The 26874-nt window shown below is 40.2% G+C and overlaps 1 protein-coding gene across 1 annotated transcript in view; it reads right to left on the bottom strand.

Annotated features, from left to right (window-relative positions):
* rspo2 (R-spondin 2) overlaps window positions 1-26874 on the bottom strand; it is a 115885-nt gene that overhangs the window by 53294 nt on the left and 35717 nt on the right. Inside the window, exon 3 of the mRNA XM_041794202.1 lies at window positions 13493-13681. Coding sequence (XP_041650136.1) covers window positions 13493-13681 — 189 coding nt within the window. The remainder of the gene's footprint in view (window positions 1-13492; window positions 13682-26874) is intronic.

The following is a 26874-nucleotide window of genomic DNA, read 5'->3' as shown; positions in this document are numbered from 1 at the left end:
GATATTTAAACCACGTTTCCAGGATATTGGCAATCTCAGGCCTCGATCACACTGGTTGTTGGTTGGCAGCAAACATCTGGGTTTTTTAAGGCCTGCTGCAGAGAAGTCAGGCAACTGGCTTGGTGGCTCCAATGTGTGCAAGTGTGCATAGCAGTGGGAGGTCCATAATACACCCTGAGGGAGGAAGTTTTGAATGCAACATTGCTCCCATGCTGACCCTCTCGACACTTATTTCTTTTAAAAGACAGCTCTGATCGTGGCCTCTGAGCTCATAACTCTTTAAGCCGGAGAACTCCTATGATAGTGACAGGATACGCTTTGGCTTGGGAACGAATGCTAAAAAACGACATATTATGAAATGTGAGGGGAGAGCATGACTGCAGCATTCACATAGATTGGGCTGTACATAAAGCAACACACTGTGTGAATGTTGCAACAAATCTTCCCTGCAGAGCAATGGGTTGACACCCACAGACACTGGTGTGGGGCCTCCTTAGGGTGGCTGATAAGAGCCCCTGTGGATAACGCCGGAGTTCCTGCATATGGTTTATGGCTCATATCAACCCATTCATTAGCTGCTGAAAGGAGCTCTTGCAAAGCAGAGACCTGGGAACAAAATTTATGAACATACAAAAAAGGTATTATGCAACAAAAATTCATTGCTAATGAATGAGCTAGGTCTTACTGATACTGTGGCCTCCATGCCTCAGGCCTCTTTGGGGTTCAGCTGATGAGAAGCTATAAATACAGTGGCCATTGTTGTAGCTCTTTTTGTAGCGTTACTCTGTGCAGTGTAGAAAACTGAGCCTTATTTTCAAAATGCATTGACCATGGCACTTTTCATCAATTCTTCATCAGAGAAAATAAGGCCTTAACAAAAGAAAATGACAGGCTGATTCTTGCCTTCAAAGCCAAAGCTCAAGACTGACATTCTCACGCTACTGTCGGACATGACTTATAGGCATGGACTGTATGAGTGGAATCTAGACTCTGACAAATGGAAGTTGAAGTCACATATGCACAGCTCAATTAAAAAAAGCATCAGAAAAAATTTCTCTAACAAACATTTACAAGCTAATGAGCAGCTACAGTGAAATTTAAAAAAAAGTATTAAGTATTTATAAAAGTACAAGATTAGATTAAAGTAATCACCCCCTTGGATGTTTTACCCTTTCACTGATTTTATAAATCAATCCTGGTCAATATAATTGGGATTTTTTGACAAAGAAAATAACAGAAGCACTCTTTAATGTCTGAGTGAAAACAGATTTCTACAAAGTAATGTCAATTAAATAAAATCATGTAATGTAAATTTTCCTATATTTTGCTGCATCCATTCATTTTACCCTGTATCTTTACAAGCCTTGCTGGGCTGGTTGCCAAGAAGCATCCCCACAACATGACACTTCCACCATCATGCTTCACAGTGAGGATGGTGCGTTTGTAGTGATGTTTCATGTCCGCCAAACATAGCATCTTATCTGATGGCCATCTTGATCATGGAGTCTTATGGAGACTTATACTTTTCAATAAACTTTTGCCTGAGTAGCTTGGCATGTTCTTTTGTCTTCATGGTGTAATGGTAGCCAGGAATATTGATTAACCAGTGAGTGGACCTTCCAGACACAGGTGTCTTCACAATCCAATAACTTGAAACACATTAACTGCACTCAGGTGATCCCCATCTCACTAATTGTGAGACTTCTAGCACCAGTTGGCTGGACCTCTGTTTATTTAGGTCAGTCACTTTAAAGGGGGTAAACATTTATGTAGTCACTTACTTTACATGAGATATTTTTATTTAACTGACTTCAATTTTTAGAAATCTGTCTTCACTTTGACATAAAAGAGTGTTTAATTGTAATTTTCTTTTGTCAAAAAGCCAAATTATATTGACATTTTTACTGATTTATAAAATCAATAAAAGGCTAAAACATGCAAGGGAATGAATACTTTTTTTATGGGCACTGTAAAACAGAATGAATCGTTACTGGTAGCTGAAGTTCCAATACAGTTTCCTGCCAGGGTTTTTCCTTGTTCATGTCCTATTCATCAAGTCAGCTTCCCTGTATGTGAGCATATACTTGGCAATAAAACTTGATTCTGATTCTGCAGAGTATTGAAATACTGTCTATCAGAGACTATGCATGAAATTATAGAGTAAAAATAAATTATCAGCCTGAAATCTGTTCTAACTTAAGAATCAGTTGTGCAACCCAAAAAATACTCATATCACATAGTGCACACTCTGTTTTATGAGGTTGTTGAATCACAGTATGAGGCAAAATCCAAAGAACTAAAGGCTCTGAAGCTAAAAATAATGCAGATTCATTGATATATTTGCACACAATTCTATCCATCAGTCCATCCATCTATTGTCAACACCATTTATCCCATCTAAGGTAGATGGACCCAATCTCAGCTGGCACTGGATGAGAGGCAGGGTACACCCTGGACTGGTCATCAGTCAATCATATGGCTGAAATGTAGAGACAAACAAGTAGCCATGCTCACACTCACACCTATGGGCAATTTAGAGTCACCATCAAACCAAACAGGCATGTTTTCGCTCTGTGTGGAAAACCAAAGTACCTGGAAAAGAACCTACGCATACACTGTATTGCCAAAAGTATTCACTCATCCATCCAAATAATTGAAATCAGGTGTTTCAAACACTTCCATGGCCACAAGTGTATAAAATCAAGCACCTAAGAATGCAGACTGTTTCTACAAACATTTGTGAAAGAATGGGTCGTTCTCAGGAGGTCAGTGAATTCCAGCGTGGTTCTGTGATAGGATGCCACCTGTGCAACAAGTCCAGTGGTAAAATTTCCTCGCTCCTAAATACTCCACATTCAACTGTCAGTGGTATTATAGCAAAGTGGAAATGATTGGGAATGACAGCAACAGCCACGAAGTGGTAGGCCACATAAAATGACAGAGCGGGGTCAGCAGACACTGAGGCGCATAGTGCTCAGAGGCCGCAAACTTTCTGCAGAGTCAGTAGCTATGGACCTCCAAACTTCATGTGGCCTCCAGATTAGCTCATGAACAGTGTGTAGAGAGCTTCATGGAATGGGTTTCCATGGCTGAGCAGCTGCATCCAAGCCATACATCACCAAGTGCAATGCAAAGCGTTGGGTGCAGTGGTGTAAAGCACGCCACCACTGGACTCTAGAGCAGTGGAGATACGTTCTCTGGAGTGATGAATCGCACCTCTCCACCTGTCAATCTGATGGGCGAGTCTGGGTTTGGCAGTTGCCAGGAGAATGGTACTTGTCTGACTGCATTGTGCCAAGTGTAAAGTTTGGTGGAGGGGGGGATTATGGTGTGGGGTTGTTTTTCAGGAGCTGGGCTTGGCTCCCTTAGTTCCAGTGAAAGGAACTCTGAATGCTTCAGCATACCAAGAGATTTTGGACAATTCCATGCTCCCAACTTTGTGGGAACAGTTTGGGGATGGCCCCTTCCTGTTCTGGAAGAATGGTCAAAAATTCCCATAAACACACTCCTAAACCTTGTGGAAAGCCTTCCCAGAAGAGTCGAAGCTGTTATAGCTGCAAAGTGTGGACCGACGTCATATTAAACCCTATGGATTAATGGGAATGGGATGTCACTTAAGTTCACATGCAAGTCAAGGTAGGTGAGCAAATATTCTTGGCAATATAGTGTATGTCAGGACAACATGTAAACTCCACAAAGAAAGGCCCTGTCTAAATGGTTTGGAACCAGGGACATTCTTGCTGTGAGGCAAACCACTGGTTAGCGCCTTCACTGCATAGCAAGAAAATTCCTGGTATGAATCTTCTGATTAGCATGGGCCTTACTGTGTAGAGTTACAGCATCTTCTCCAAGGGCCTGGTGTGGGTTCTCTCCAGGCTCTACAGCTTCCCCACACAGTCCAGTCACAGCACTCATCAGGCTAACTGGTGGCCCTTGATCCCACATAAGTGTAAGTATGGCTTGAATTAAACTTGTTTCACCTTGTGGTCACGTATGCGTCCAGCTGCATTGCAAGCGTTCTTATAAACAAACTTGCCTGCATTTGACATGTTGCCGGAGGAAACCTCTTAAGGGCAGACAACAAACTAAAACAAATGAAGCCACGGGCACGCTCAGCTGAGAATCAGCAGTTTACATGGTCACATGTAAACGTTGACTTCTTCAACAGACTAGATCCATCCCAGCTAGTGTGACAAACATGTTTGTCTCAATGCAGGGACCAAAGGCAGGAGAATACTGTAATGTCCTCTCAGCACCCCTAAAATAATAACAACAAGAGATGGTGTCCCACCAGATTTTTAAAAAGTTCATAATTTTTAAGAATGTGGGGTAAATAGCAGCAAACATATTTGTACATGCTTAGTTAACAGCAAGTATCTCCACTGTCTGGTTCCCTCTAAAAGCTGAGATGAAGAGTACAAGTGGTACAGACACTTGATAAACAGATAGATGCTTCATCATAGCTGTTAGGGAAGTCTGGTAAAGCCAGGGGTTAAGATGTAGATCCTCCAAAGTATAATGCACCAGTTGGGTTCTTTTAAAGGTCAAGAAGGCCATGGAAACACTCATATCACAAACTTAAACATTTACAGGTGTGTGGTCAGGAGGCTGTCTTTTAAGGCTTAAAAATCTATACCTAGATTCAGTCTTGACTGAATATCTACAGCTGCCAGATGATTATAATTGCAATTCTGCTGTTGACTGCAGTTAAACTCCCCTTTTGTCGCATTTTGAAATTCTTCTATTTTTCATTTTAAACTTGTGTTTTTCAATTTGGATTTTTGTACTGTCTTGAACTCAGAATAACTGCAGTCCTGTTCGGATATAAAGCTGCTTTTATTATGAAAGAAAACAAAATGAAGATTATGGGATCAACCATATAAGAATGAAAATGTTATGGATTGAAAAGGAAATAAGGGAACAGTAAAAGGGTCAATGTTTGGTATCGCAATGTGCAGACGATATTTGACATGCCCACTGAGCTGTCTGCGAGTTTTTTCAAAGTGAAATGAGATGTTAAGGAGCAGTGGGGTTGTTCCGATGCACCGATCTGAGACTGATTGGTTTATCTTTATATTTTGCATCGTTTAGCCATGCTAAATGTTAGTGCTATAAACCGGAAATCAATTCTTCCTTCCTGCTGTATGAACAGGCTTCCGTTTTTAGTGCAGCGAAGAATCAAATCACAATGCAAAGAATGATGGCTGCGTAACCATTTCTCTCTGAACGTAATCATTAAAACGCCTTCCAGACCGGCGCTGTCGTACAAGACAAGAGGTGACACAGTTTATCAAAAGTTAAATAACTTTTGAGCCATAAATCTTTACCGCTACAATACCCAACACCTTGGTATTGGAATCGTATCGGGAAGGAAAAAATGGTATCTGAACATCCCTAAGAAGCAGTGGTGAACTTATTTTATATCACTGTGGCTGCAGAAAGACGCTGCAGTGGCTATATAAACTTGGCACAAAATGTATGAAAATTTGTGTCTAGTTCATCATTTCTTTGTTGTAACAATGCTTTTTGGCAGTAAATCTTATAAGGTTGGGCAGCCTGTTTATTTTCCTTTTAAATGGTGCCACATTTGTAAGAAACATGTATTTGTGGGCCCATGAAAAATCTGCCATATCTTCTCTACCTTTACCAAACACCTTATTTTGCTGTCTCTATTGACTTGTTGTTAGCTTTTGGTAATAGCCTGATTCTGGTAAGAGCCTGATAGTGATCACTGGAGGCAATCTCAACGCAGAGTGACATTGAGATGAGATCCCGCAACCAGTGGCAATCCCAAATCTCCACAGTCTGGGCCCAAGATGACAACGCTCGCCCCCACAGAGCGGGGTTTATCAGAGACTACCTCAAGATTTTGAGGGTGGAGAGGATGGAATCGCTTGCCAGCAGTCCTGACCTCAACCCTATTGAACACTCATTGGATCAACTTGGGCGTGCTGTTCATGCCTGAGTGACCAACACAACCACATTGGCTGACATGTGACAAATGCTGGTTGAAGAATGGGATGCCATCCCACATCAGTGTGTGTCCAGGCTGGTGACCAGCATCAGGAGGCAGGGCCAGGGTGTTGTGGCTGTGTATAGTTCTTCCACACACTGCTGAGGCTCCTGTTTATTAAATAGATAAATTGCTGAATTGCTAATAACTCTTGTTTCCTCTGACTTCAATCATCCAATCCACCAAACACCACTAAACAAGTGTCAATGGCAGAATAAGCTGCTTGGCATTGGCAGAGAAGGTTTATCAAACTTTTCATGAGTTCAACCCACATACTCAGCTCTGCTACTCCTCCAACAAATGTAAGTTCTTTACAAATGTGGCACCATTTAAAAGGGAAATAAACAGGCTTTCCAACGGTATAAGATCTATCACCAAGAAGCATCATTGCAACAAAGAAAGTTTAGAAGTGTGCTGAAAGGGACAATAGGGCATGCAGTTATGGAGATTCAAAATAATAAATGCACTAATTACACTTAATGACCCTGTGATTCATGCACTGAAGCTGAGAGCCCTGAACAATCCTTAATTGATTGGTTTAGTCATGACAAGAGACTTGGTCTGGGTAATGTTAGATATACATGTTCCAGACCAATGAGAGTCAAAGGAGGGACAGGGCTTGACTTCACCATAGTAGGAAAAATATCTTGCGACTTGTCTACAGCTTCAATCCCAGGGCAAGCTGGGAAAGGCTTAAGCCCACCCATGATGCTGAGAAGACAAACTGAAGAAATTTCCATAGATGATTTTAGAAGTTTTCCCACCATTCACAAAATATAAAAAGAACATTTCAAGCCAAATCTTTGGTCAAAATGTAGCTTTTTCCACTCTCCTCACAACCTTATCGGTCTAACTATCTGTATGAATTTCCTAGTGTCAAAGTGCACCATACTGTAAACTCCCTGAGTAAAAAGTGTTTTCAGCCCTCGTCTCCTCGCTGTCACATGCTCCAGGAGCTTCCTTGTCAGAAAACTGACAGTTCGGTTTCAGCCAGCGAGCGGCTGAGTCTGTAAGCCTCTTGCTTGTCTAGCTCTTGTTTTCCTTTGCCCCGGCAGTCCACAGAAAATTCTTGAATGAGATAAGATCACACAGACAAACTCTGGAGTAATAATAAGCAGCTGTTCTCTAAGTGATTTCAGAGCCTGTGTTTAAAAGCTCATGATAACAGAGACGTAATGCCACGTTCCAGGCATCTTTGGTAACCAGGAGCACACGGCAGCTCCGATGGCTTCTTCCTAGAAGCCCCCACCTCCATTTAACCACTCCGCCTCTGAGCTCTTGCTTACCAGTCGCCTGTGTCAACTCACAAATAGTATTTGCTGACCGGGCAATTAGCTTCCAACCCAATAAAATATCAGTTTATGGATGTTGGAAGTGAACTGTTTAGTGAACATGACACGCGGAGCGCAGCTGAGAATGAGGGTCAAACGGGAAACTGGATTAGAGAGTCATGACTGTTGCAGTGATCACTTCAAAGTAGGTCTCTCTCTGAGATCTGATGCTACGTGACAATACAAGATGTTGTTCTTTGAGCAGTTTGTACGAGCGGGATTCAGATTAACTTCCCACACATCAGAGTCAGTTAAAGTCAAATTTCACCCAGCGTGGGGATACAGCGGTTCAGATAGCAGAGTTAAAGTGAAAAATTAAAAAGGACTTTTCACCAGAGAACAAGACGTCTTTCTCCTCCAATTTTCTCTGAATTATAAAAATAGGATGAAATTAGTGTTGTTAGTTGAAACTGCAAAGGAAGAGATGTTTCTATTAAGTTTTTGTGAGCACATATCTATAAGGCACTCATGCCACAGCAAAGAAAAAGTAGGGCTGAACGATTTGCAAAAATAATCGAATTGTGATTTTTTTCCCCCAAATATTGCTGTGATTTAATATGCGATTATCCAGGGGTAATCTTATGTATTTTTTTGACAAATTCAAGCAACAAATAATTCCATAAATAAGACCATGTGTATTGAAAACAATGAAATTATTTCCGAAGCAATTAATCCAGAGTAGCATGAATCTGAATATGGAGGTGCAACAAGCTTTAAGCTGGCTAGCAGCTGGGGTATGACTTTCGTGAAGTAACGCTAGGTTCATCAGTTTTAGATAGCATGAGCTATTTCTGCTCATACTGCAAGTGTGATGTCATTTTCTTTCTTTAAGAGCATTATCATTTTTATTTCACCGTTTTGATTAAGAAAAACATACATAAAGCACAAAAAAGAGGATTTTTGTCAACCATTTTTAAAAATTTGGCATTTGAATGTTCACATAATGTGCATAAAATCTCTGCCATGGCAAAATTTGATTTACTAAACTGGTATTTTGATACATTTCAACTTAAAGAAATACTGCAATTTCTGTGATTTGAAAATTGCAGCGGGCCATATTGCGATTTAATCCTATTTGTGATTAATTGCCCAGCCCTAGAAAAAAATCCACTAAAATGCAAATTGTGATGTTGGGAATGAGCAGATTTGGTACTTTTTTAATCTTATTTTAAGTAACAAATACTTAAAGGCCCACCTCATTGTGAAAGGTTGTGAACAAAGAACTTCTTGCTGTGAAAGTTGCCTATAAACCAAGTGTGTCAGAAGTGCCACTCTGCTTTGCTCTGTTAAAGACTTTCATCAAGCCTATTTATTTTCATTGGCTGTCTAAACAGCAAAACACATCCATCCATGCAGAGCAGACCAACCCATAAAAGGAACAAGAACATGCAAGTGTCCCATGCAAGTTAAGTCTAAGAAAAGCTCATTTGTTTCATCATCGATAAACTGCACATGTTGCAAGCATCACTTTTAGCCCATCATCTGTCCTAATTTCATCTCTGTCACTCGCATTGAGATGGGTGATGAGCAAGGAAAGAGAGAGATGACAAGGTATCAGGAGTGTTTTGCTTATTTTTCTGAACAGCTTTTAATCTCATTTAACAAGGCAGTGATATTGGTGCATTAATAATATCCATATCTAAGATGGAAATTCATTTTGCTCTGACTCTCATCTGGAAAAAAATAGTTGGGTCATCACCATCAGAGGCTCAACAAACGATGGACCACACTTACATTAGATGACAAGAGGAAAAACAAAAATTTACAGGACTGAGAATTAAACATTCTAACAGATGCAGTGTGGACAGCAAGCATGCAGTGCTGCATGATGCTAGCATGGTGTTGGGATACGGTGTAAAGCTCAAATCAATGTAAAAGCAATTGTAAAAAAAAGTACAAAAAGGAACATAAATTGGCAATGTCAGCAAGAAGACCAAAACCCAGGCAGCAGAAATGTGTTTCCATGGGTGCACTCCTGTGCTGTGCCAAAGCATGTTTAACCCCCAACAGTTAGGCCTGGGGGAATGTGAGAGCAGGCCGGCTTTATAGACCTTCGAAAGGCAGCTATCAGTTTTTAAAACCCTTTTGCCCTTTAAGCCTCTGCATCAGCCACAGGACAGAAACTATGAATTCATTCCTCTCATCCAGGTCAGGGCTTGGTTAAACATGGTAAATGAGGTGTATCTGATGGCCCGCTCCCAAGCTGGAGTTCTCAGTTTCTCTTGAGGGATCCTGAAGAGTTTCCATGGAAGATCCGATATCTAAGTCTCCCAGTGCATTCTGGGTCTATTACTGGGGCACCTTCCTTGATGTGCCTGTAAAACGTTCCCTTTCAAAAGGAAGAGGCTTGACCGGTAATTTAAGCAATACACCCACTGCCTCAACTCTTCACCTTAACAGTCTAACACAATGCCCTTATACTGCTTTAGCTGCACATACTCACACGTCCATCTCACGCTCCATTTTACCCTAAGTCATGAACGAGATCCCGAGATACTCCGAATACTTTGAATGCATCAACTCATTCCTAACCCACTTCATTTGCATTTGATTTCCTAAATTGTAGAGCTTCAAGCTCTGATGTTCATGAACAAACCAAAGCCAGCCAATGTACTTGCATCTAGGTTGAAAGTGATTGGCTGAGAGGAATAATTCTGCTTTTTTTTTCCCTGCTTTTCCTTGAGGTCGTTACAATATTGGGCCTAAAGGTCCGGACACCCTCCTCTGGGGCTTCATTTTAGTGCGTCAGTCAGGAGTTTGGCCCGGGGAACCAGATGAATTCAAGTTCCTCTCTGTTTTCATATGAAACACTCAGCCAACACTTTGGGCTCTTGGTAAACCTATAAAGGCTCTCTCTCGCTCTTTTACCCTCCCTCTCTCTTTGAGCATGCTCCATGTTCGAATAAGGTTATGAGATCGGGTGCTGCATGAGGAGAAGTGGGAGGCTTTTCAGTAATTGGATTTAAAATTATTCTTTTACAAGAATCATGAGAACTCTTACAATTTTCTAGTTATTAAACCAAATGTGTTTTCCACAAAATAGTGACAAGAAAACACTACAAGTCAAATATCTATCATGATTTTAACACTGAAGCAGTCGTTAAAATGAGCCAAATCAGAAACACAGCACTGGTGTGAGGTGTTTATGCTTTGTTTGTCTGGATTAAACTACAAATGAAAAGTTGTTGGAAGAGTCTGGATATGGTTTGGACTTATTTTCTGTTCATGATTAAAACTATTTTTGCTGCCAAAATGTTCACTGACTGGTGCAACTCTCAACTCACAAACTTTTGCAGGCATCAGCGAAAGCAGTTTGATTCAGGCCCTACAGTACAAACATAGTTAAAGTGATTTACACTGATGGATCACTTTATTAGGTATACCTGCTCAATAATACATGTTTAATTACCCAGTTATAACCCGTTATTCTTTCTTCTGCTCATTAACACTGATAACTAATAAGCCAATCACATGGCAGCAACCAGCAGTGTTGGGGTAGGCACACAAAACAGGTAATGCATTACACATTACAAATTACTTTCCAAGAAAGTAATGCATTTTATCATTCAAGGATTACTTACCAATTAAAAATACAGTATTAAACCTTACATGTTCCCACATTGGCCATCATATATTCAGACATATACAGAAAGAGTTGAGGGCATGGTGCATGGTTTTGGTATTTCAATTGGCTAAAATTGGGACAGGAGTTCTTGAAAAACAGGACATGTCAGTGTTTATTGATTTTTGTCAAGACATGGGTCACAGAGCTTTAAAACAGGACAGTCCCAGGTAAATCTGGATGTACAGTCAACAGCAATGTGATTACTAAATTAGCAGCAGTAATGCTTTACACTACTGCATGGCAGACAAATGTAATGTGAAAACAGAAATGCGTTTCTTGTACCACGTTACACCTAACATTGCTCGACTGCAACAAGTAGCTTTAGAGTTGTTACCTTTCTAATACCCTGAATCAGTCTGGTAATTCTAATCTCCCATCAACACAGAGAATGCTGCTTACTGGATATTTTGTCTTTTCTAGACCATGCTTTGTAAACTCTAGATCAGTAATACTCAACCTGTGGCTCTCGAGCCGCATGTGGCTCTTTAGTGATGAGTTACGGCTCTTTAAAGGGTTACTTGGGAGAAAAAAATTCCTAAAAACCTTTATGAAGGTAAACACTTTCACAAGTAAAAAATTCATTGTTAGTCACATCAATAAATCTGTTACCCACACAAAGAAGACAGGCTTTAACTATCAAATTTAAATGAAAACTTTAATTTTTTTAAAGTCTGTATTACCGTCGGGTACGCTTGACAGAGGAGCGTGTGTAAGAGAAGAGAGCAGAGGAAGTTCGCCAGTGTTGCGTCTCTTCAGTAAGCTCATTCATTGAGGCGTGCTGTCTTGTGTTCAAATTGAAGCTTCCTATGCCCTCGTTAAAAAACAATTTTCTCAAGTCACTTCTGCCGATGCTCTCTCACACATATTTGATGACAATTTTGCCCATATGCGTCATCATCAACGAGCCCAACACACACAGATCACATGTTGAGATAACGCAATATCTGGTGAAACTTGTCCAAATGTGGGTGTTTTATTTGATATTTCATGTGCTACCGATAATAAATACTGTCAAAAGAGCAGAAACATAAAACCAAAGCTAAAAAATGAGGTAGGGCGAGACGATGTGTTTGGGAGAGCAGCAGGTGTGAGGCAGGGCTGGTTTTAGTCATTTGGGGACCCAGGGCAAAGACCAATATGAGGCCCCTCCCCCCTTAGCAAAAGAATTAATAATGCATGAAAAAAAATGAGTAAGCATCTCTTTTAAGGTAACAAAGCCACAGAATTACAGTAAATGTCCCAATGTGAGATATAAATACCCAAATAGCCAATCATCATTCATCATTTTCTTTGAAAAGCATCTCAGAGCATCAGCACATTCTAATATCTTAAAAAAATCTTTAGGCCAGGTGCTGGTGTTGGGCCAAAGACTTTAAAATCATCACTTTTAAGGGAATAAAAAACATCTTTTGACATTTTTTATTGCCTTAAAATTGGCTTAAACCCACTGACAGATGTAAAGGGTGACAAATAGCACTGATTTATAAAAACAAATTAAACCATGAAAAATTGAGATAAAAGGTTTTGGCCTGATGTCAGCAATAAATAAAACAAACATATGTTCATTATTAGTGACACATTGTTTCTTCTGACACAATACAGAGATTTTTATGTAGCATTTAACCACGCAAATATCCACCAATTCACTGTTTCATTTAACTTCAACAATGGATTAACTGATCTATGATCTACCTCACATCCTCGGTGTGGATTGTGGCTCTCGCTGAAGTATTTTTAAGAAAATGTGTCTCTTTGCTCAAATAAGGTTGAGTACCACTGCTCTAGATTGACAGTTTCTGAATATTTGCACCAACCCATCCGGCACCAACAACCATGGCAAGTTCAAGGTCACTTAGGTCACCTTTCTTCCACATTCTGATGCTTGGATTGAACTCTAGCAGAGTGTCTTGACCATGTCTGCATGCCTCCATGTACTGGTTGCTGCTATGTGATAGACCAATTAGGTATTTTTCATGATGAGCATTTAAACAGGTATACCTAATAAAGTGATCTGTGTGTTTAGAATGAGAACAGCCAAAAGGATTTTCATGTTGATCATGTTGTGATGTTACATGTGTCTGGAGTAGGTTTGGCCAAATCTTCAGTGTTTCATAGTTTTATTTGCATCTGGATTTCATGCCTTCCAACATCTATGAGACTAAAGGAAGTTTGGTAATGCATGTGTAAAGGGAAAAGAAATGAGAAACAGTGTTCTTCCTAGCTGGAGTTCTCTGTTAAATCTCGAGGGAGACGCAGTAAAGACAAGGCTTCAAGACTTACATCCACCTGTGTGAACAGATGAACCGTTCAAATCGTGCGGTATGTGTGTCTCCTATGGATAATTGACAGTATATCATGTTTTGTGGGAAAAAAAGGCAAACGCTGAAGGAGGTGTATGTGTGCCTTGGGAAGATGGGGTGGTGGGGGGGTGGGGGGGTGTTGGAAACAGGAGGGGGGAGTTCGTGGAGTGGGAGACGGAGTGCAGGGAAAGCTGGGTAAGTCTAAAACTCATTCAGGACTTACTGGAGCACATGTTGAGTTCAGGGCTGCGCATGCCGTAGTAACCGGCTGGACAGTCATGAAGACACTCCCCGTACTGCCTCATCCTTTCCCTCCGCAGAAACAGGAAGAGTTTGGGCTGGCAGTTTACACAGCCGTTGTCTCTGGAGCACACCGAGCAGCCTTTACAGATGGGGTACGCTCCATAGCTAGCTGCAGGACAAACGGAGAGAGAGAGAGTAACAGGAAAATTATTAATAACATGGTGAGTATATGCAACTATGTATAGCATTACTGGTAAAACAAATAACTGGTAGGCTATAAATGAGCTGGTACAGAGGGGTCTTTCCTTTCATTTACAATAAAGCTGATGAGATAATTATTGAAAAAAGGACCATCCAGTTTGTTATCGATGCAAAGGTCAAACTACAGCACCTGTGATGGTTTGGGGGTGTATAAGTGCCCATGGAATGGGTCACTTGCACATCCGGGAAGGCAGCAATAATACTGATAGATTCCTGCAGGTTTTGGAGCAACTTAAAGCTTGCATCATGAAGTCTTTCTCCTGTCCCTGCTCATTCCAGCAAGACAATACCAAGTCCCAATATTGTCACAGGATGAAAGAGTACAAGACCTACACTGACTTGCAGGCAGTCCAGAACTGTCTCTGACTGAAAATGCATGGTACAATAAGGAGCACAAAATACACTAATAGAAACCTCGCACTGATGACCAACATAACACTGAGCAAGAGTGGGAAACAATTCCACTCTCAGCACTTTAGTCTGTCTTTACTGTCTTTAGTCTGCAGATGCTTACTGAGTGTTAGAAGAAAAGGTGATGTAACAGTGGTGAACATACTCCTGTCCCAACTGTTTTTAATGTGTTGTAATGTTTATGATATCATCAAATTACAAACCTGTATCTTAAAAATCAAAAATTAAAAGTAAAATGAAAAAAAAATGAAATAAAACAAATAAATTAATAAATACAAAGTTGAACTGTTTGAATATTGAATATCATTTGGTTTCTATTTTTATTTTATCATATCAGCTAAATTTAGCAATATTTTGACATATCAATTTTACTCCAAATCTGCTTTTTCTGATTTATGAAAATCTTACGTTATTATATTCTGAAATATCCTGACTCCCTATTCATCACATAATCACATTGCAAACATTAGCCTACAGCATAAACAACATTTCATAAATAAAATAGAAACGAGGTCAACAGCCTAATCCAAGATTAAATTGTTTATAGACACATTATAAAAGTAGCTATGTGAATAATGTCTTGATTTAGCTTTGTTAGCTTTAGCTACAGCTAACAAAGCTGTGCAAGCTAGGGATGCACCGATCCCGATCCTGGTATCGGGTATCGGCCTGATCCAGCCCCTCAAAGCTGGATCGGGTTTCGGTGGGAAATGGCCGATCCGTGGTGCCGATCTAGGCAACCCAGCTCTAAGCCTTTTTTTTTTTTTTTTTTTTTTTTTTTTTTTACCGGCGCTCTTGTATGACATCACACGTGTCAAGGAAAGAGTGATGATAGCATGGCAGCGGCTAACAGCAGAGGTTCTGCGGTGTGGAGGCATTTCACTCTTGTTACACCGACAACAACAGCGACATACAATATATGCAAAGCGAATGTTTCGAGAGGGGCTGGTCACTCTGCAAGATTCAACACAACTAACTTAATTATGCATCTAAAGAAGCACCACGCCAAACAATATGAGGACTACGAACAAATGAGAAAGGCCGACAAAACGAAGCAGTTAACTTTTTATGCTACTCTGCAAAGACAAGAGAAGCTTTCTGCTGACGGTATGAAAGCATCAAAAATAACAGAGAAAGTGCACTACGAGCTAGAGCAGCTTTATGAAAGAGCTTCATGATGTTCTGGAGGAGCAGGAAGACTCAGGGGCAGCAAGCAGCAGCTCCACAACTGTTGCTCAGCTGCAGTCTTATCTGACAGAGCCAACAATTCCTGCCACAGACAACCCATTCCAGTACTAGGCCATCAACAGACTTCGGTTACCTGGCTACAAAATACCTCAGTGCTCCCTGCACCAGTGTAGAAAGTGAGAGACTTTTCAGCACAGTCGCTGACATTGTGGATGAAAAAGAAACACACTAACTGCAGAAAGGGCTGAAATGCTTGTGTTTTTGAGAAAGAATCTGTCATTGCTCTTCAATGAGCATTCTGAATGAAAAAGGTGAGCCCTACTCATATGTGAAATGGACACATCAGCTGCTGTAACATTTGTTACAGAAATTCAAAGGCTACTTGATTTGGACATTTTTTTAGGTAGTTGTTACTAGAGGTGAATTTTTATTTTACTAAGATTGGATTTTATTTTGTACTAGAATTTTTTTGTCACTTAAAGAACCTGACACTAAGGCTAAGTTATGATTTAATCAAACAAGGTTATTTGCACTATCTTCTCTCAGAACTGTCACTTTGTTTACAATCTGTGGTTACAAACACTTGTGTAATACAGTTTTGTACTGGAATGTTACCTCTGATGCACTTTCTTTGTTTTTGCTGCACTACCAGTCTATAAAAGTTTACAATTGAACAGTAATTTCTGTAAGTTCTGAAGCATTATTTTTACCAAACTGCTGGTAAACATTTAAACACTTCATAGTTTAAATAAATATCAACTTCAGTAATTCCATATGTACTCATTTTTTGCCCTTTACCCAAAACAGTTGCCCGTCTTATCCCACAGTAGGGCATGCAGGTTATTATTTTAATACTGGTATCAGTATGGGTATCGGTATTGGTCGATACCCAAAACCCAGGTATCGGAATCGGTATCGGGACCAGAAAAGTTGGATCGGTGCATCCCTCGTGAAAGCTACATGGTTAACCTTGCTAAGTAAGCCAATGTAGCTGTGTTAGCTTAAACTAAAGCTAAAGTAAGCAACTGTTGCATAACTATTTCTAAACTAAGTCTAGCTTTATCTAGCATAACTAATGGTTGCTTTAACTTTAGCTACGTTGGTTATACAACCATGTAAGCTACATAGCTAATATAGCTTTGTTAACTTAAGGTAAGTTAGGGTAAGGTAACTTTATTTTTCAGGTTTAGTTTTGTAGCTAGGTAACCTACTTAATCTACGCAGCTAATGTAGTTCTGTTAGCTTGAGATTAAGCTTTGTTTGCTTTAGCCTTAGCTATATTAGCTGTGTTAGAGTGTTTTGATGTAGCACAAACTTATACCTATAATCAGACTGGTTACTCAGATTTATTGAACGTTTTGTAATCAGGTTTATAACTTTTAACTTTTGGTATCTACGCCCTTACCCTAAATGTAACCAGAAATTTACTATAATTTCAGGTCTGCAAAGTAGTGTCCATTAAAGTAATAGCATCGTTTTATGCTTTTCTAAAATTCCAAAATTGACATTACTTTGAATGTTTGTGTTCATAAATTCTTGAAGTAGCCATAGTTTTCATTTTTATATTTTTATTTTTTTCCTAGGTAGAGAATAGACCAAACTTCAGGTGTTTCCCAAGTGCTGCACAATCCTTTAGTCTGACACCTCAGCACTGCTCTGTTTAAAATGGTTAGTTTTTCTCAGCACAGGCCTTCAGTATTCATCCAATGAGATGGTTGTCATCCATGACTTAAGATGAAAGCAGCCAGTGATAGCCTGAGAGGATGTAGCAATGTTAAATATGAGGTCAGCACTATTGTTAGTTTTTACTAGAGCCGCAGTGGAAGATGCCTCCGGCACAGTGGTCCAGGCGACTATTTATTCTCAACTTGTAAAAGAAAACCAGCATTCTTTGAGATAGTTGTATCATCACTCAACTGTGTATGACCCTAAATTCACCCAGTCACAAGGACAAGGGTGAACATGAGGCAACACAGTCCACTGTGGGAGGGCTAACCAGTGAAAGACAACTCGAGCACAAGAATAAAACCAAAACAACCATAATAGATATATCAGCAGGATATTCTATAATTCATAGTAAATATGTTCAATTCAACAATTTGTCATTCCTGTAAACTCTGGCTCGCCTCTACATGTTGAATGCTGATTGGTTATGAATGTGAATATTGCATTAATTCTGGTCAGATCTGGCCTCCTCAACAATTGTGTTGAGACAGCCGATGAAAGACCCCAAAACCGCACTGCCTCTGGCCGCAGCTCCAGTTGCCTGCGGAAGACAAAGGAGTCAGTAAAGAGACAGTCCGCTTCTTAATAAGTGACTCTCAGTGTAAACTTCATAGCGTCCCATTTACAGGAAAATGTCCTCAAGGAAAAAAAAACTTAGAAAGAAAGACACTTTGACTGATGGAAGCCAAGTTTAAAATATAAAAAGCAGGGACAGGGTAGCAACACTGTTCAAACTGAGAGACCTACCACAACGCTTAAATTAAACACTGCTCAACAAAGTGGACAAACCCTGAGAGACAGAGCAGAGCATGTCTGCGTTACTGGCCGTCGATCAGCATATTAGATTTCTCCGAACATATTCACCCAGACGAAAGTAGGCGCTAAGTGGGCCCAGTGAAAGCATCAGTTTGTAATCATGAGAAAATCAGTCAGCGGATGTCAGACATCTTTTTTTCCTTTCTTTTGTTGGAGTGCTTCGAGAGTCTTCAGAGTGGTAGGCAGGCTCTGTCAAACTACACTCCTGAAGACGGGGATGATGGAGGTAAGATCGAGTGCTAATCAGAATGTGTCTGTGTTTCTCCTCAGGGATGAGGCTTACAGCGGCACCCCATCGATCGCAAGAGCACCAGGGTGCTCTTCAAGACTTTTCATCACGCTGATGGCTGATTGTTCACGTCGAGTTGGCCCTTAATCAGAGAGACATCAAGGAGAAAGACAACCTGAGATTACGGCAGGTTTTGGCTTTTGTTGGAGGAAAAATTGTATCAGAAGCTGATGACACACTAGGCAGCTCTATGCACAATTTCAGGCCAGATTTGCAGAATTTTGTTAGAACACTACATTGCTTCAATCAATATTTGTCCAAATAATCCTCAGGTGTGTGGTGTCAGTGTGATTATTCTACTGCTCCCTGATCTAAGATCATAAATATCAAACTTCTCCTCAGTTTTGGATTTTGGCATCAACAACAATTTATGCCAGGACAGTCAGCTGAGGGCATCAGTCGTACTCCATGTTCGTTCTTCTTCACATCTTCTTCAAATCACATTTGATCATGAAAGTTTTACTGAGACCTCTTCCGTGTAAAATCTTCCCCATGAAATTGTCACTAAAAATGACAGATGTGTGGTCTCACAGTCTGGCTGGATCATCTAGTGTGAGTTAGGAGGATTTTAATGTAAACCCTAAATTGATACTGTCCTCATGGCTGGTGTCTCCATCATCTTTGATTTCAGTTAAGTTTGAAAACTGTCTAGCGTGTAGCCAGCCTTGTTATCATCTATAAATGAACATTTAAAATACTACCATTTGCTTGCATATTTTAAAGATAAATTAGTACAAGTATGGTGTTTAAATGAAGTAATATTAAACAAGCTAGAGTTTTTAAACTTCTTTGTGGTTTGTAAATCAGAGAGTAAAAATTTACTGAGCAATAATATTTACGGACTGCAAACGAGTCCAGAAGACAAACACATCAGGTACAAAATAACCTCTGCTGTAAAGTGAATGATCAGGTGTGCTGTTACCCCGAGGTAACTGATGTTCAGTGGTCTCTCATCAGTGTAATAAAGGTAGCTCGGGCCAGCTAGGTGTTCTGTGGTATGGGTTATCTGAGTGACCCGGATGATGTCTTGAAGCCCTTTGTCATCAACGATGTCGAGGTCTACCGTCTCTGGTGACCCATTAGCGATCACATTAGTTAGCTTAGATGCTGTCGTTTTGGGGACAAATCCAGGTCTGCTGGACTGCGCTGGTGTAGCTTGACGTAATGGCTTGATCCCGTGTCGTTGTTAGCATCTTTACTAACATTAGCAACATTAGCTATCATGTCTTGTTCCTGTGTTGTTGTTGGCATCTTTGCTAACATTATCAAAGATGCGCTTTTCCAGGAGGTGGTACTTAAGCCTCGTTGGTGTAAAGACAGTTCAGCCGCGCAGTATGCACACCAACTTTTGTTTTATCCAGACTGCCATTAGGCAACGTTTTACATCGAAATTTTCCGTGAAGCAGACCTGGGTCTGCCTCCTCACTCATAACTGCTAGTTGCGTTTGACCCGCCTTTGACCTTTTCACCCCTGACATGTAAACATCCGTGAAGGAGGACTATGGGAGGAAATTGTGGTCAATCTCGAGTTTCTATCTCTGGTATTAAGTGGCAGAAAAGTGCTAAAAGCTGCAGTTCTTCAAGTGTGCAGTACACGTCAGGTTGGCTGTAAAAGTGCAGGAAGCAACAAACTCATCCATTTAAAAATGTTCATTCTTACAATAGGAATATATATACTGACAGAAGAACAGAAGGAGGCCTAAGACCAGCCTCAGCTCAGTTAGACTGGCTGAAGGGTAGACTGAGACGACCAGGAATGGACCAGGCATTCTGTGCATGCTCCACATCCTCCACAATGTACTTCAAACAGTATAAATGCCAAACATAGAATTGGCCTTGTTGACATTTGCCTTCAAATATCATCATTAGCTAGGGGGTGTAAGATGATCACATATGTGCCAAAAGTAAAGCATGAGGTTTATGAAATGTACAGCGCTATAAATGTACAGACTGTTCATGTTTTTTTCTGTTTAATATAAAGTGGTTTACTGTGTGCAAGCTTGTCAGCAGAGGCATATCATACTTCTAATGTTATTCAAAGTGTTGCCAAAACTGCCTTTAATATAAACACTGTGGAGGCATAAGTCAAAGTGATTCTCTAACTGTAAGGTCTTTGGAGGAGTGTTAAAGAGGCAAAAACAGAGTCAGCTGAACCAGTGGGATAGCAAAGTGCTGTATGTGTTGCCAATAGCCAATGAAAAAGAGAGAGTAGGACGCAGAAAATAGAGCCAGAAGATGGCAGGAAGTAGCAGGAATATTAAAACAACAATGGCAAACAGCCATTGCTGCATTCAATACATGGACATGGCCATTGAACAGTCCGGATGGATCTGGCACCGTGTAGTTCCAAGTGCACCTCCTCTTTTTGCATTCTTCATAAGGGATGGAAATAAACTAACGTCGATTCAGCAGGTCGATCAAAAGTTTGTAGGTGTAAAGCAGAAAGCCCTCCACAATAAGGATGTAAGTCTCCTCCTTAGTGACAGACTTTGGGATGATCTCGGTGTCCAGGGTGTTATTAACACCATGAGTTTTCTCAAACTTCACCGGGTTCTTCAAAAATGCGTAGATTCTACTCATCATGGCGTCCATGTCCAGAGCAGTGATGCCATCATACTGCTTAAAGCCATCTTCACCAACTTTAATCTGATCGTGGGGCTTGAGGAAGTCATCCTGACGGACCACACAACCGTTTTTGATCAGTCTGTTGGTGAAGATGGTTTCCCTCCATTGGTTACACTGACTACGCCGATGATGTACTTCATGATTTCAGAGCTTGTTAGAAAGTCATCGAGAGCTCAGTAAAATGGGTCATGGATTGGAATGATCAGACAGGAAGAAAGCTTAAAAAGAGAAGGCTGCAGCAGAAAACGTGAACTACTCAACTACTCCATGGCGCTTGGGTTGAGTGAGCAATGGTAAGTGCAGGGACAGAGGTGTCGCTCGGACACCACGAAAGAACCGTCTTCTCTCTGCTACTGCTAGACATACTGGGTAGGGATTGCATTCAGCTGGGTTGACAAATCATGTAGTCTGTGATCCCTCATCAGGTACAGCGAAGTGTGTGATCCCCAGTCTTTCAGTCATCATACAGAAATCTTCTGAAACGAGTCTGTTAGTGTGTCCTCTTACTCTTTTCAAAATCTAAGACTGTGAAAGTTGTGTAGTGTGACCCCAGCTTTAACCGTGCATGTCATTGTAGTCAGACTTTCTCCATGTTTATGTGCAGTCAGTATGAATCTATGAGCTTTACATGCTGGACACAGATGTTATTGGTTGGGTTATTACATCATCCCAAAATCCCAGCTGTTTTTTTAATCTGGTATAGCTCTTACATTATTTGCCTTACAAAAATCACAAGACAGCGTGCAGGAATATGTTAATATACTCACTGTATGTTGGTATTAAAATCTAAATGTTCAGTGTCACTTTTATTAAAAGTTTTTGCAGCTATACTTAAAGTGCTTCTCTTTCCTGTCAGGTAACACCACAGACATATCTCCTCATATAGATCTCCACTTTCATTCTGTCAGTCCTTCCATTCAGTGAAACTAAACTGCAACATTAACCTAAACCTCAAACTCAACCATACATTTCTGTAGTATATACAGTCTGGATGTGTTTACAGCGAACTGACGTTCACATTAACTTGGTCACATTTACTGCCTCTGCCCTGGCCAAACCTGAAAACAACACCGACAGGAAGGGAAGGCCAACTTGGCAAAAAGAAAGAGCAGTGAGGCTGGAAAGTGTATCTCTCCCACCCTATTTGGAGTGGGCTTGACTCTATAACTAATAACAGTGCGCTAACAATACTATCCTCAAATAAAAGAAAAATATATTGCGGTCACTGGTTCATCACTCATCAATCAATCAGCAGGGGAATTATCATCACTCAGAGGAATTCTCATGACTTTGGCTTGCTCCCTAACTGCTGTCAATCATTTGTGTTGACATTTGCTCGTTTCACTGACTGAGGATAACATAATCACACAGTTTGAAAACAGCTGATCCCACATCCTGGAATTAGAGTACAATAGGGGAAAAAGTCGAAGAGGGAAAGTTTGAATCCAGTGGAGAGAAACTGTATTGGTGCTGATCTTTGGAGATTAGAAAGTGGAAAGGTTTGGAGGGTTCAGGCCACAGGTATTTCAGGAAGGAGGCCACAATTCACAGTGTCTAGAGCAGCGCTGTCCAACTCACGTTCTATACTGCCGGCATGATGTTTTGCACACTTTACATCAATCTCTCTACTGCCGGCAGGTCTCAGACATTTGTAAAGAAAACACCCATCCGTGAGTTTTATTTTCAGGACTAGACAAAATAAGAGCGGCTTCTTCAGCGGAGAAAAAAAGGGTTTAGAAGTGGCTAAAAAAAACTTCAGTGGGCTTCATTGGTGTGAAATTAAAAACAGTTTGCCATAGCATGCAGCAGCGGTATTTTTGAGTGGAACTAAAAAAGGGAATAATCAAAGAGAAAGAGAAATGGACCAAGTGTTACTCTGAAGTCTCCATACATCACTGCAGCTTAAACTGTTTTGGCAGGATCATAAAACTGCATGTTTAATGTGCTGGGGATGTGTTCTGAGTTATGGATGTGGTTTAAATTTTACATTTTGTGTCTTTTGCTTGTTCTCGAACAGCACATACATCCTAAACAAGTCCATCTGAGTATTAAAGAAGAGCACTGTGATGTTTTCACACATTCTCGACTGTCCTTTATGTCTTCTTCTTCCCACAAATCATGTAATTCTCCACTCTTTCAGTGCTTCTCCTGTCAATCACATCCAAACAAAGTGACCCAGACATATAAAGAAGCGCTCATTGTAAAAAATATGAATACCAGGTTTACCAAGGATGTTTAGAAAGACAGGAGAGGAGCATACGTGTTATTCAAAGTGCCACTCCTTTTACATGATAACCCAGAGCAGTTTACAGTTTCAACCACAGACTTCATATTACGTGAAACATAACAAATCCACCGTTCCCACTTCTGACAGCTAAGTGAAGATCCCTCTGAGCCTTCAGTATAGTCTTTACAAAAGCTGCAGTGTGTAAGGACGTCACTGAAGAAGCCTCTGAAAGGACTTTTAATACTAAGGCTTAATAATTGCCTCATGTGTCATGTCTACAGGGGAGAGGGTGGGTTTGAAGCTGCTGCTGCTGGAAAGCAGGAGCACACCACATGAAGAATGTTTCTCATATCCTCTTCCTCACTCATCTGCTACAGACTGGGACTGTTACACCGGGGATGTTTACTGCGTCAGACACAAATATTTAAATTTTGAAGAAATCCCGAGTTAATTGTCAGTTACACAGGGAAATCACACAGTGCTTTCAAAGAATAGTTGACTTGTTACTTGTTAGGTGATATCACACATGTGCAAAACAAGGGACATTTTTCCAAAATGATGGGGGGAATACAGGTGTGAACCAAAATGGTCACCATTTTCTCCTCTGATTTACCCAGAACTTTTACATTTGTAAATCCTCAAAGATGATGTCAACTAATTTGTGCACAGAGGAGGAAAGATTCAAGAAAATTCAAGCCATGCTGTTGTATCTTATGCAGAAATTGGGTGGGCATTGTCTTGCAAAAATAAGAAGGGACATCCCTGAAAAAGACATCTAAGTGGAAGCAGGTGAAATACCACTCCTACCATTTTTTCAATTACTGAGGAAGCGAGCCCAAAGTGGGGTCCTGCTTCTGGTATTGAGTACCTGACCCAGAGGTGGCTAGTGAAGAATTTATCCAGGGACAACACTGCCAGTGTGTGCTAAGGACAGCAATTGAGGCACTTTATATGATGCGATGCATCGCATTCCAACACACTGTGATGTATTGCTACACAGTGTGACGCAATGCCAGTAAAGAGATTTCAAAGTACAACTTCACCTGTAACCATTTACCATCTTATCTGGAGAATGGCAAAAAAATGAAATGTGACTTGCCATGTTATCTGCAAAAATTGTCCATGGTAGAAATAGCAGTCAAAACTGAAAATTCAAGGCAATCTGATATAATGAAAATTAGGCCTGGGTGATAAGGCCTAAAAATCATATCAGTATTTTTCTTGTCTTTGACAGTAATGGTATTATATCACAATATTAAAAAATTAAAAAGAGATAATGCTTTTTAATCCAAATTCAAGTGTTATTAACCCCTTTCTACCCTTTGATGGCATACTCAATTTACCTCTAAGTTTAGGAACACAGAAAACATGTTTTATTTTCTTTTAAGTCTCTCTAGGTTTACTTCTAACTGCACTCCAAGTTTTGCATTTAATCTCTAACCTGATGAGGTGTGTTAAGCTGCTAATGACTTGAGCACGTTTCCTAGTGAAGGCGTTCACAATAAAAGGTTTTCAGAAAAATAACAGCCACGGACTTTTATTTTGAAGAGCTTGACGGAAGTATTGTGTTTAGCATTGAGTTAACTTGGCTTTGGCTGCCGTACCGGGGAATACGGCTAGTTTACAGCAGCTTTTCTGACCTCATTTAACATCGCAGCCTGGAGCTTTCACCCACTGTGGACTAAGAAAAGAAAGTCATAAGTTAAAATAGACTTTTAAACAGTTGTTTATGCCGTTGTAAGAGGAAGAGCTGCAGCACTGGGCTCTGAGACCAGCCAAAGTAGCACTTAGCTTGTGTTACAGCCCCAGGCAGGCTGACAGAGACGGCACACTGACTTAGTTGCGGTACAGCCGACAGACTTTAAGAGGAAAAAACACATGTTTTTACCTGCTAACTCACACTGAGGCAGATACAATGACGCCATTAACAAGCGTTATCGCGACTGGTCGGTAGACTCCAAATCTCTACTGTAGGCCAAATTTATATCATTTATACCATCTACTGCATATACCACCCACCCCTAGTGAAAATCCTTTATTAAACAGGGATGTCTATGTGTTTTTACACACCATGAGTCCTCATCAAGACATAAATTTTTTTGAACATTTCTCAACTTTTCATAGTTTTTGCTCAGTCCAAACTTTTTTGGAACATGTTCCAAGCTTCAAATTTAGAATTTGCGTGTATTTCCTAAGAAAAAATACACTTTAGAAATTTGTACAATAAATATCTTGTATTTGTGCCATATTAAACTAAATAGATATTGAAATGCATTTTAAATCACTGTTTTCTGTTTTCATTCACATTTTAAAGTGTCCCAACTTTTTCGAAATTTGGGTTTGTATATTCTGCGACTGACGATGCTCATGCATATAATATAAAGTCTTCATTGTGTTTTCTGTCCACCAGTTTATTACTCTCCCCTCTCTAATGACACAGTGACAATGTGAAACTACATTTAGCACTAATGTAAAGGCAAAAACTGTCATTGCTTTGCACTGTTTTGGTGGCCATTTCCATTAGATTCTGTCATCAGTATGTTCTTCTTTCTGGGGATTATAAAAGTATAGAAAGCTGCCTCATTACATGCATGGACATCACATCAGATTCCTGCTCTTTTTTATTATTTGTTCTGAGTATTTCATGTTGTGTTCATTTATCTGCTCGCTCCAACTTCATGCAGAAATTCAAACGATTAGGGTTTGTTAATGTGGTAAAGATCTGGCCAGATATTTCAAGAGTATTCTACATATGTGGGAACACCAGAAGCATTGACCATATACATGAGTGTTTCAGCTGCCTCACAACAGATAAGCATACTGTTTAAAATATCAAACTATTGCTCAGCAGAGTCAAATCTGTTTCTGATCATTTTCTTTGAAAATATTTCTTTTGACTTATCAAAAACTCATAATTTGAACCATGAAATCTAAGTTTCATGCTCGTAAAGCCAAGAAGAATGTCCTGATGGCATCTGGCATGCTCAGGTGAAGCTCTGGTCTTCCATCCATGTGAAACATTCAGAATCACAACATGACGGATGACGGCATGTTTAGAGCGGAGTGTTTTCACAGCCGCAGGCTCGCATGGAGGTTTTCTCTGAAACAGCTCAAAAACAATTAGAGCTGCGGTGCGATCCAGCAGAAATCCTAACTCCATCTCAGGTACGTTTTTATGAGTCCAAAGCGAGCGTGACAGACTGTTCCTGAGGCTGCCAAAAACCACCACATATATACATATACAGGGGGTTCCACCCAAGCCCGCCTTACTTCCTGCCTTCCACTCACCTACGGTTACCCATGAAATCATTCACATCAACCCAGTCCAACGCTCTGCAACCCGAAACCCTAACAAGGCAAATTGCACATAATTTTTGTGTTTCTTTTAGAGCCCTGAACTTAAAATTGAGAACAAGAAGGCCTTTTATGTAGACTTTCAGTGATGTGGGCTTCTAAAAAAAGTATTAAAGTTTTGGCTCTGCAGCAGGTACTTTAAGCATTTTAGGTCCTGAAATCTTTTAAGGTTTATCATTATGCTTCTACCAAGAAGAAAAGTATGACATCATTTAAGAGGTGAAAGGTACAAACAGCAGACTATAGTTTTTCTACTACATTTGAATGCATGTTGTTACTATGGATACATATCTCCCATATTTTCCAAAGCCAGTTCCAAAAAAGTTGGTACATTGTGTAATATGTGAATGGAAATCAGAATACAGGGATTTGTAAACCCTCTTCAATCTACATTCAATTGAATACAGCATTAAGACAAGCTATTTAATTATCAAACTGGTAGACTTTTTTTTTTTTTTTTTTTTTT

This window comes from Cheilinus undulatus, linkage group 8 (genome assembly GCF_018320785.1).
Source record: "Cheilinus undulatus linkage group 8, ASM1832078v1, whole genome shotgun sequence".
Lineage (NCBI taxonomy): Eukaryota > Metazoa > Chordata > Actinopteri > Labriformes > Labridae > Cheilinus > Cheilinus undulatus.
The sequence above is the reverse complement of the archived record's forward strand: the minus strand, read 5'-3'. Positions and strand labels throughout refer to the sequence as shown.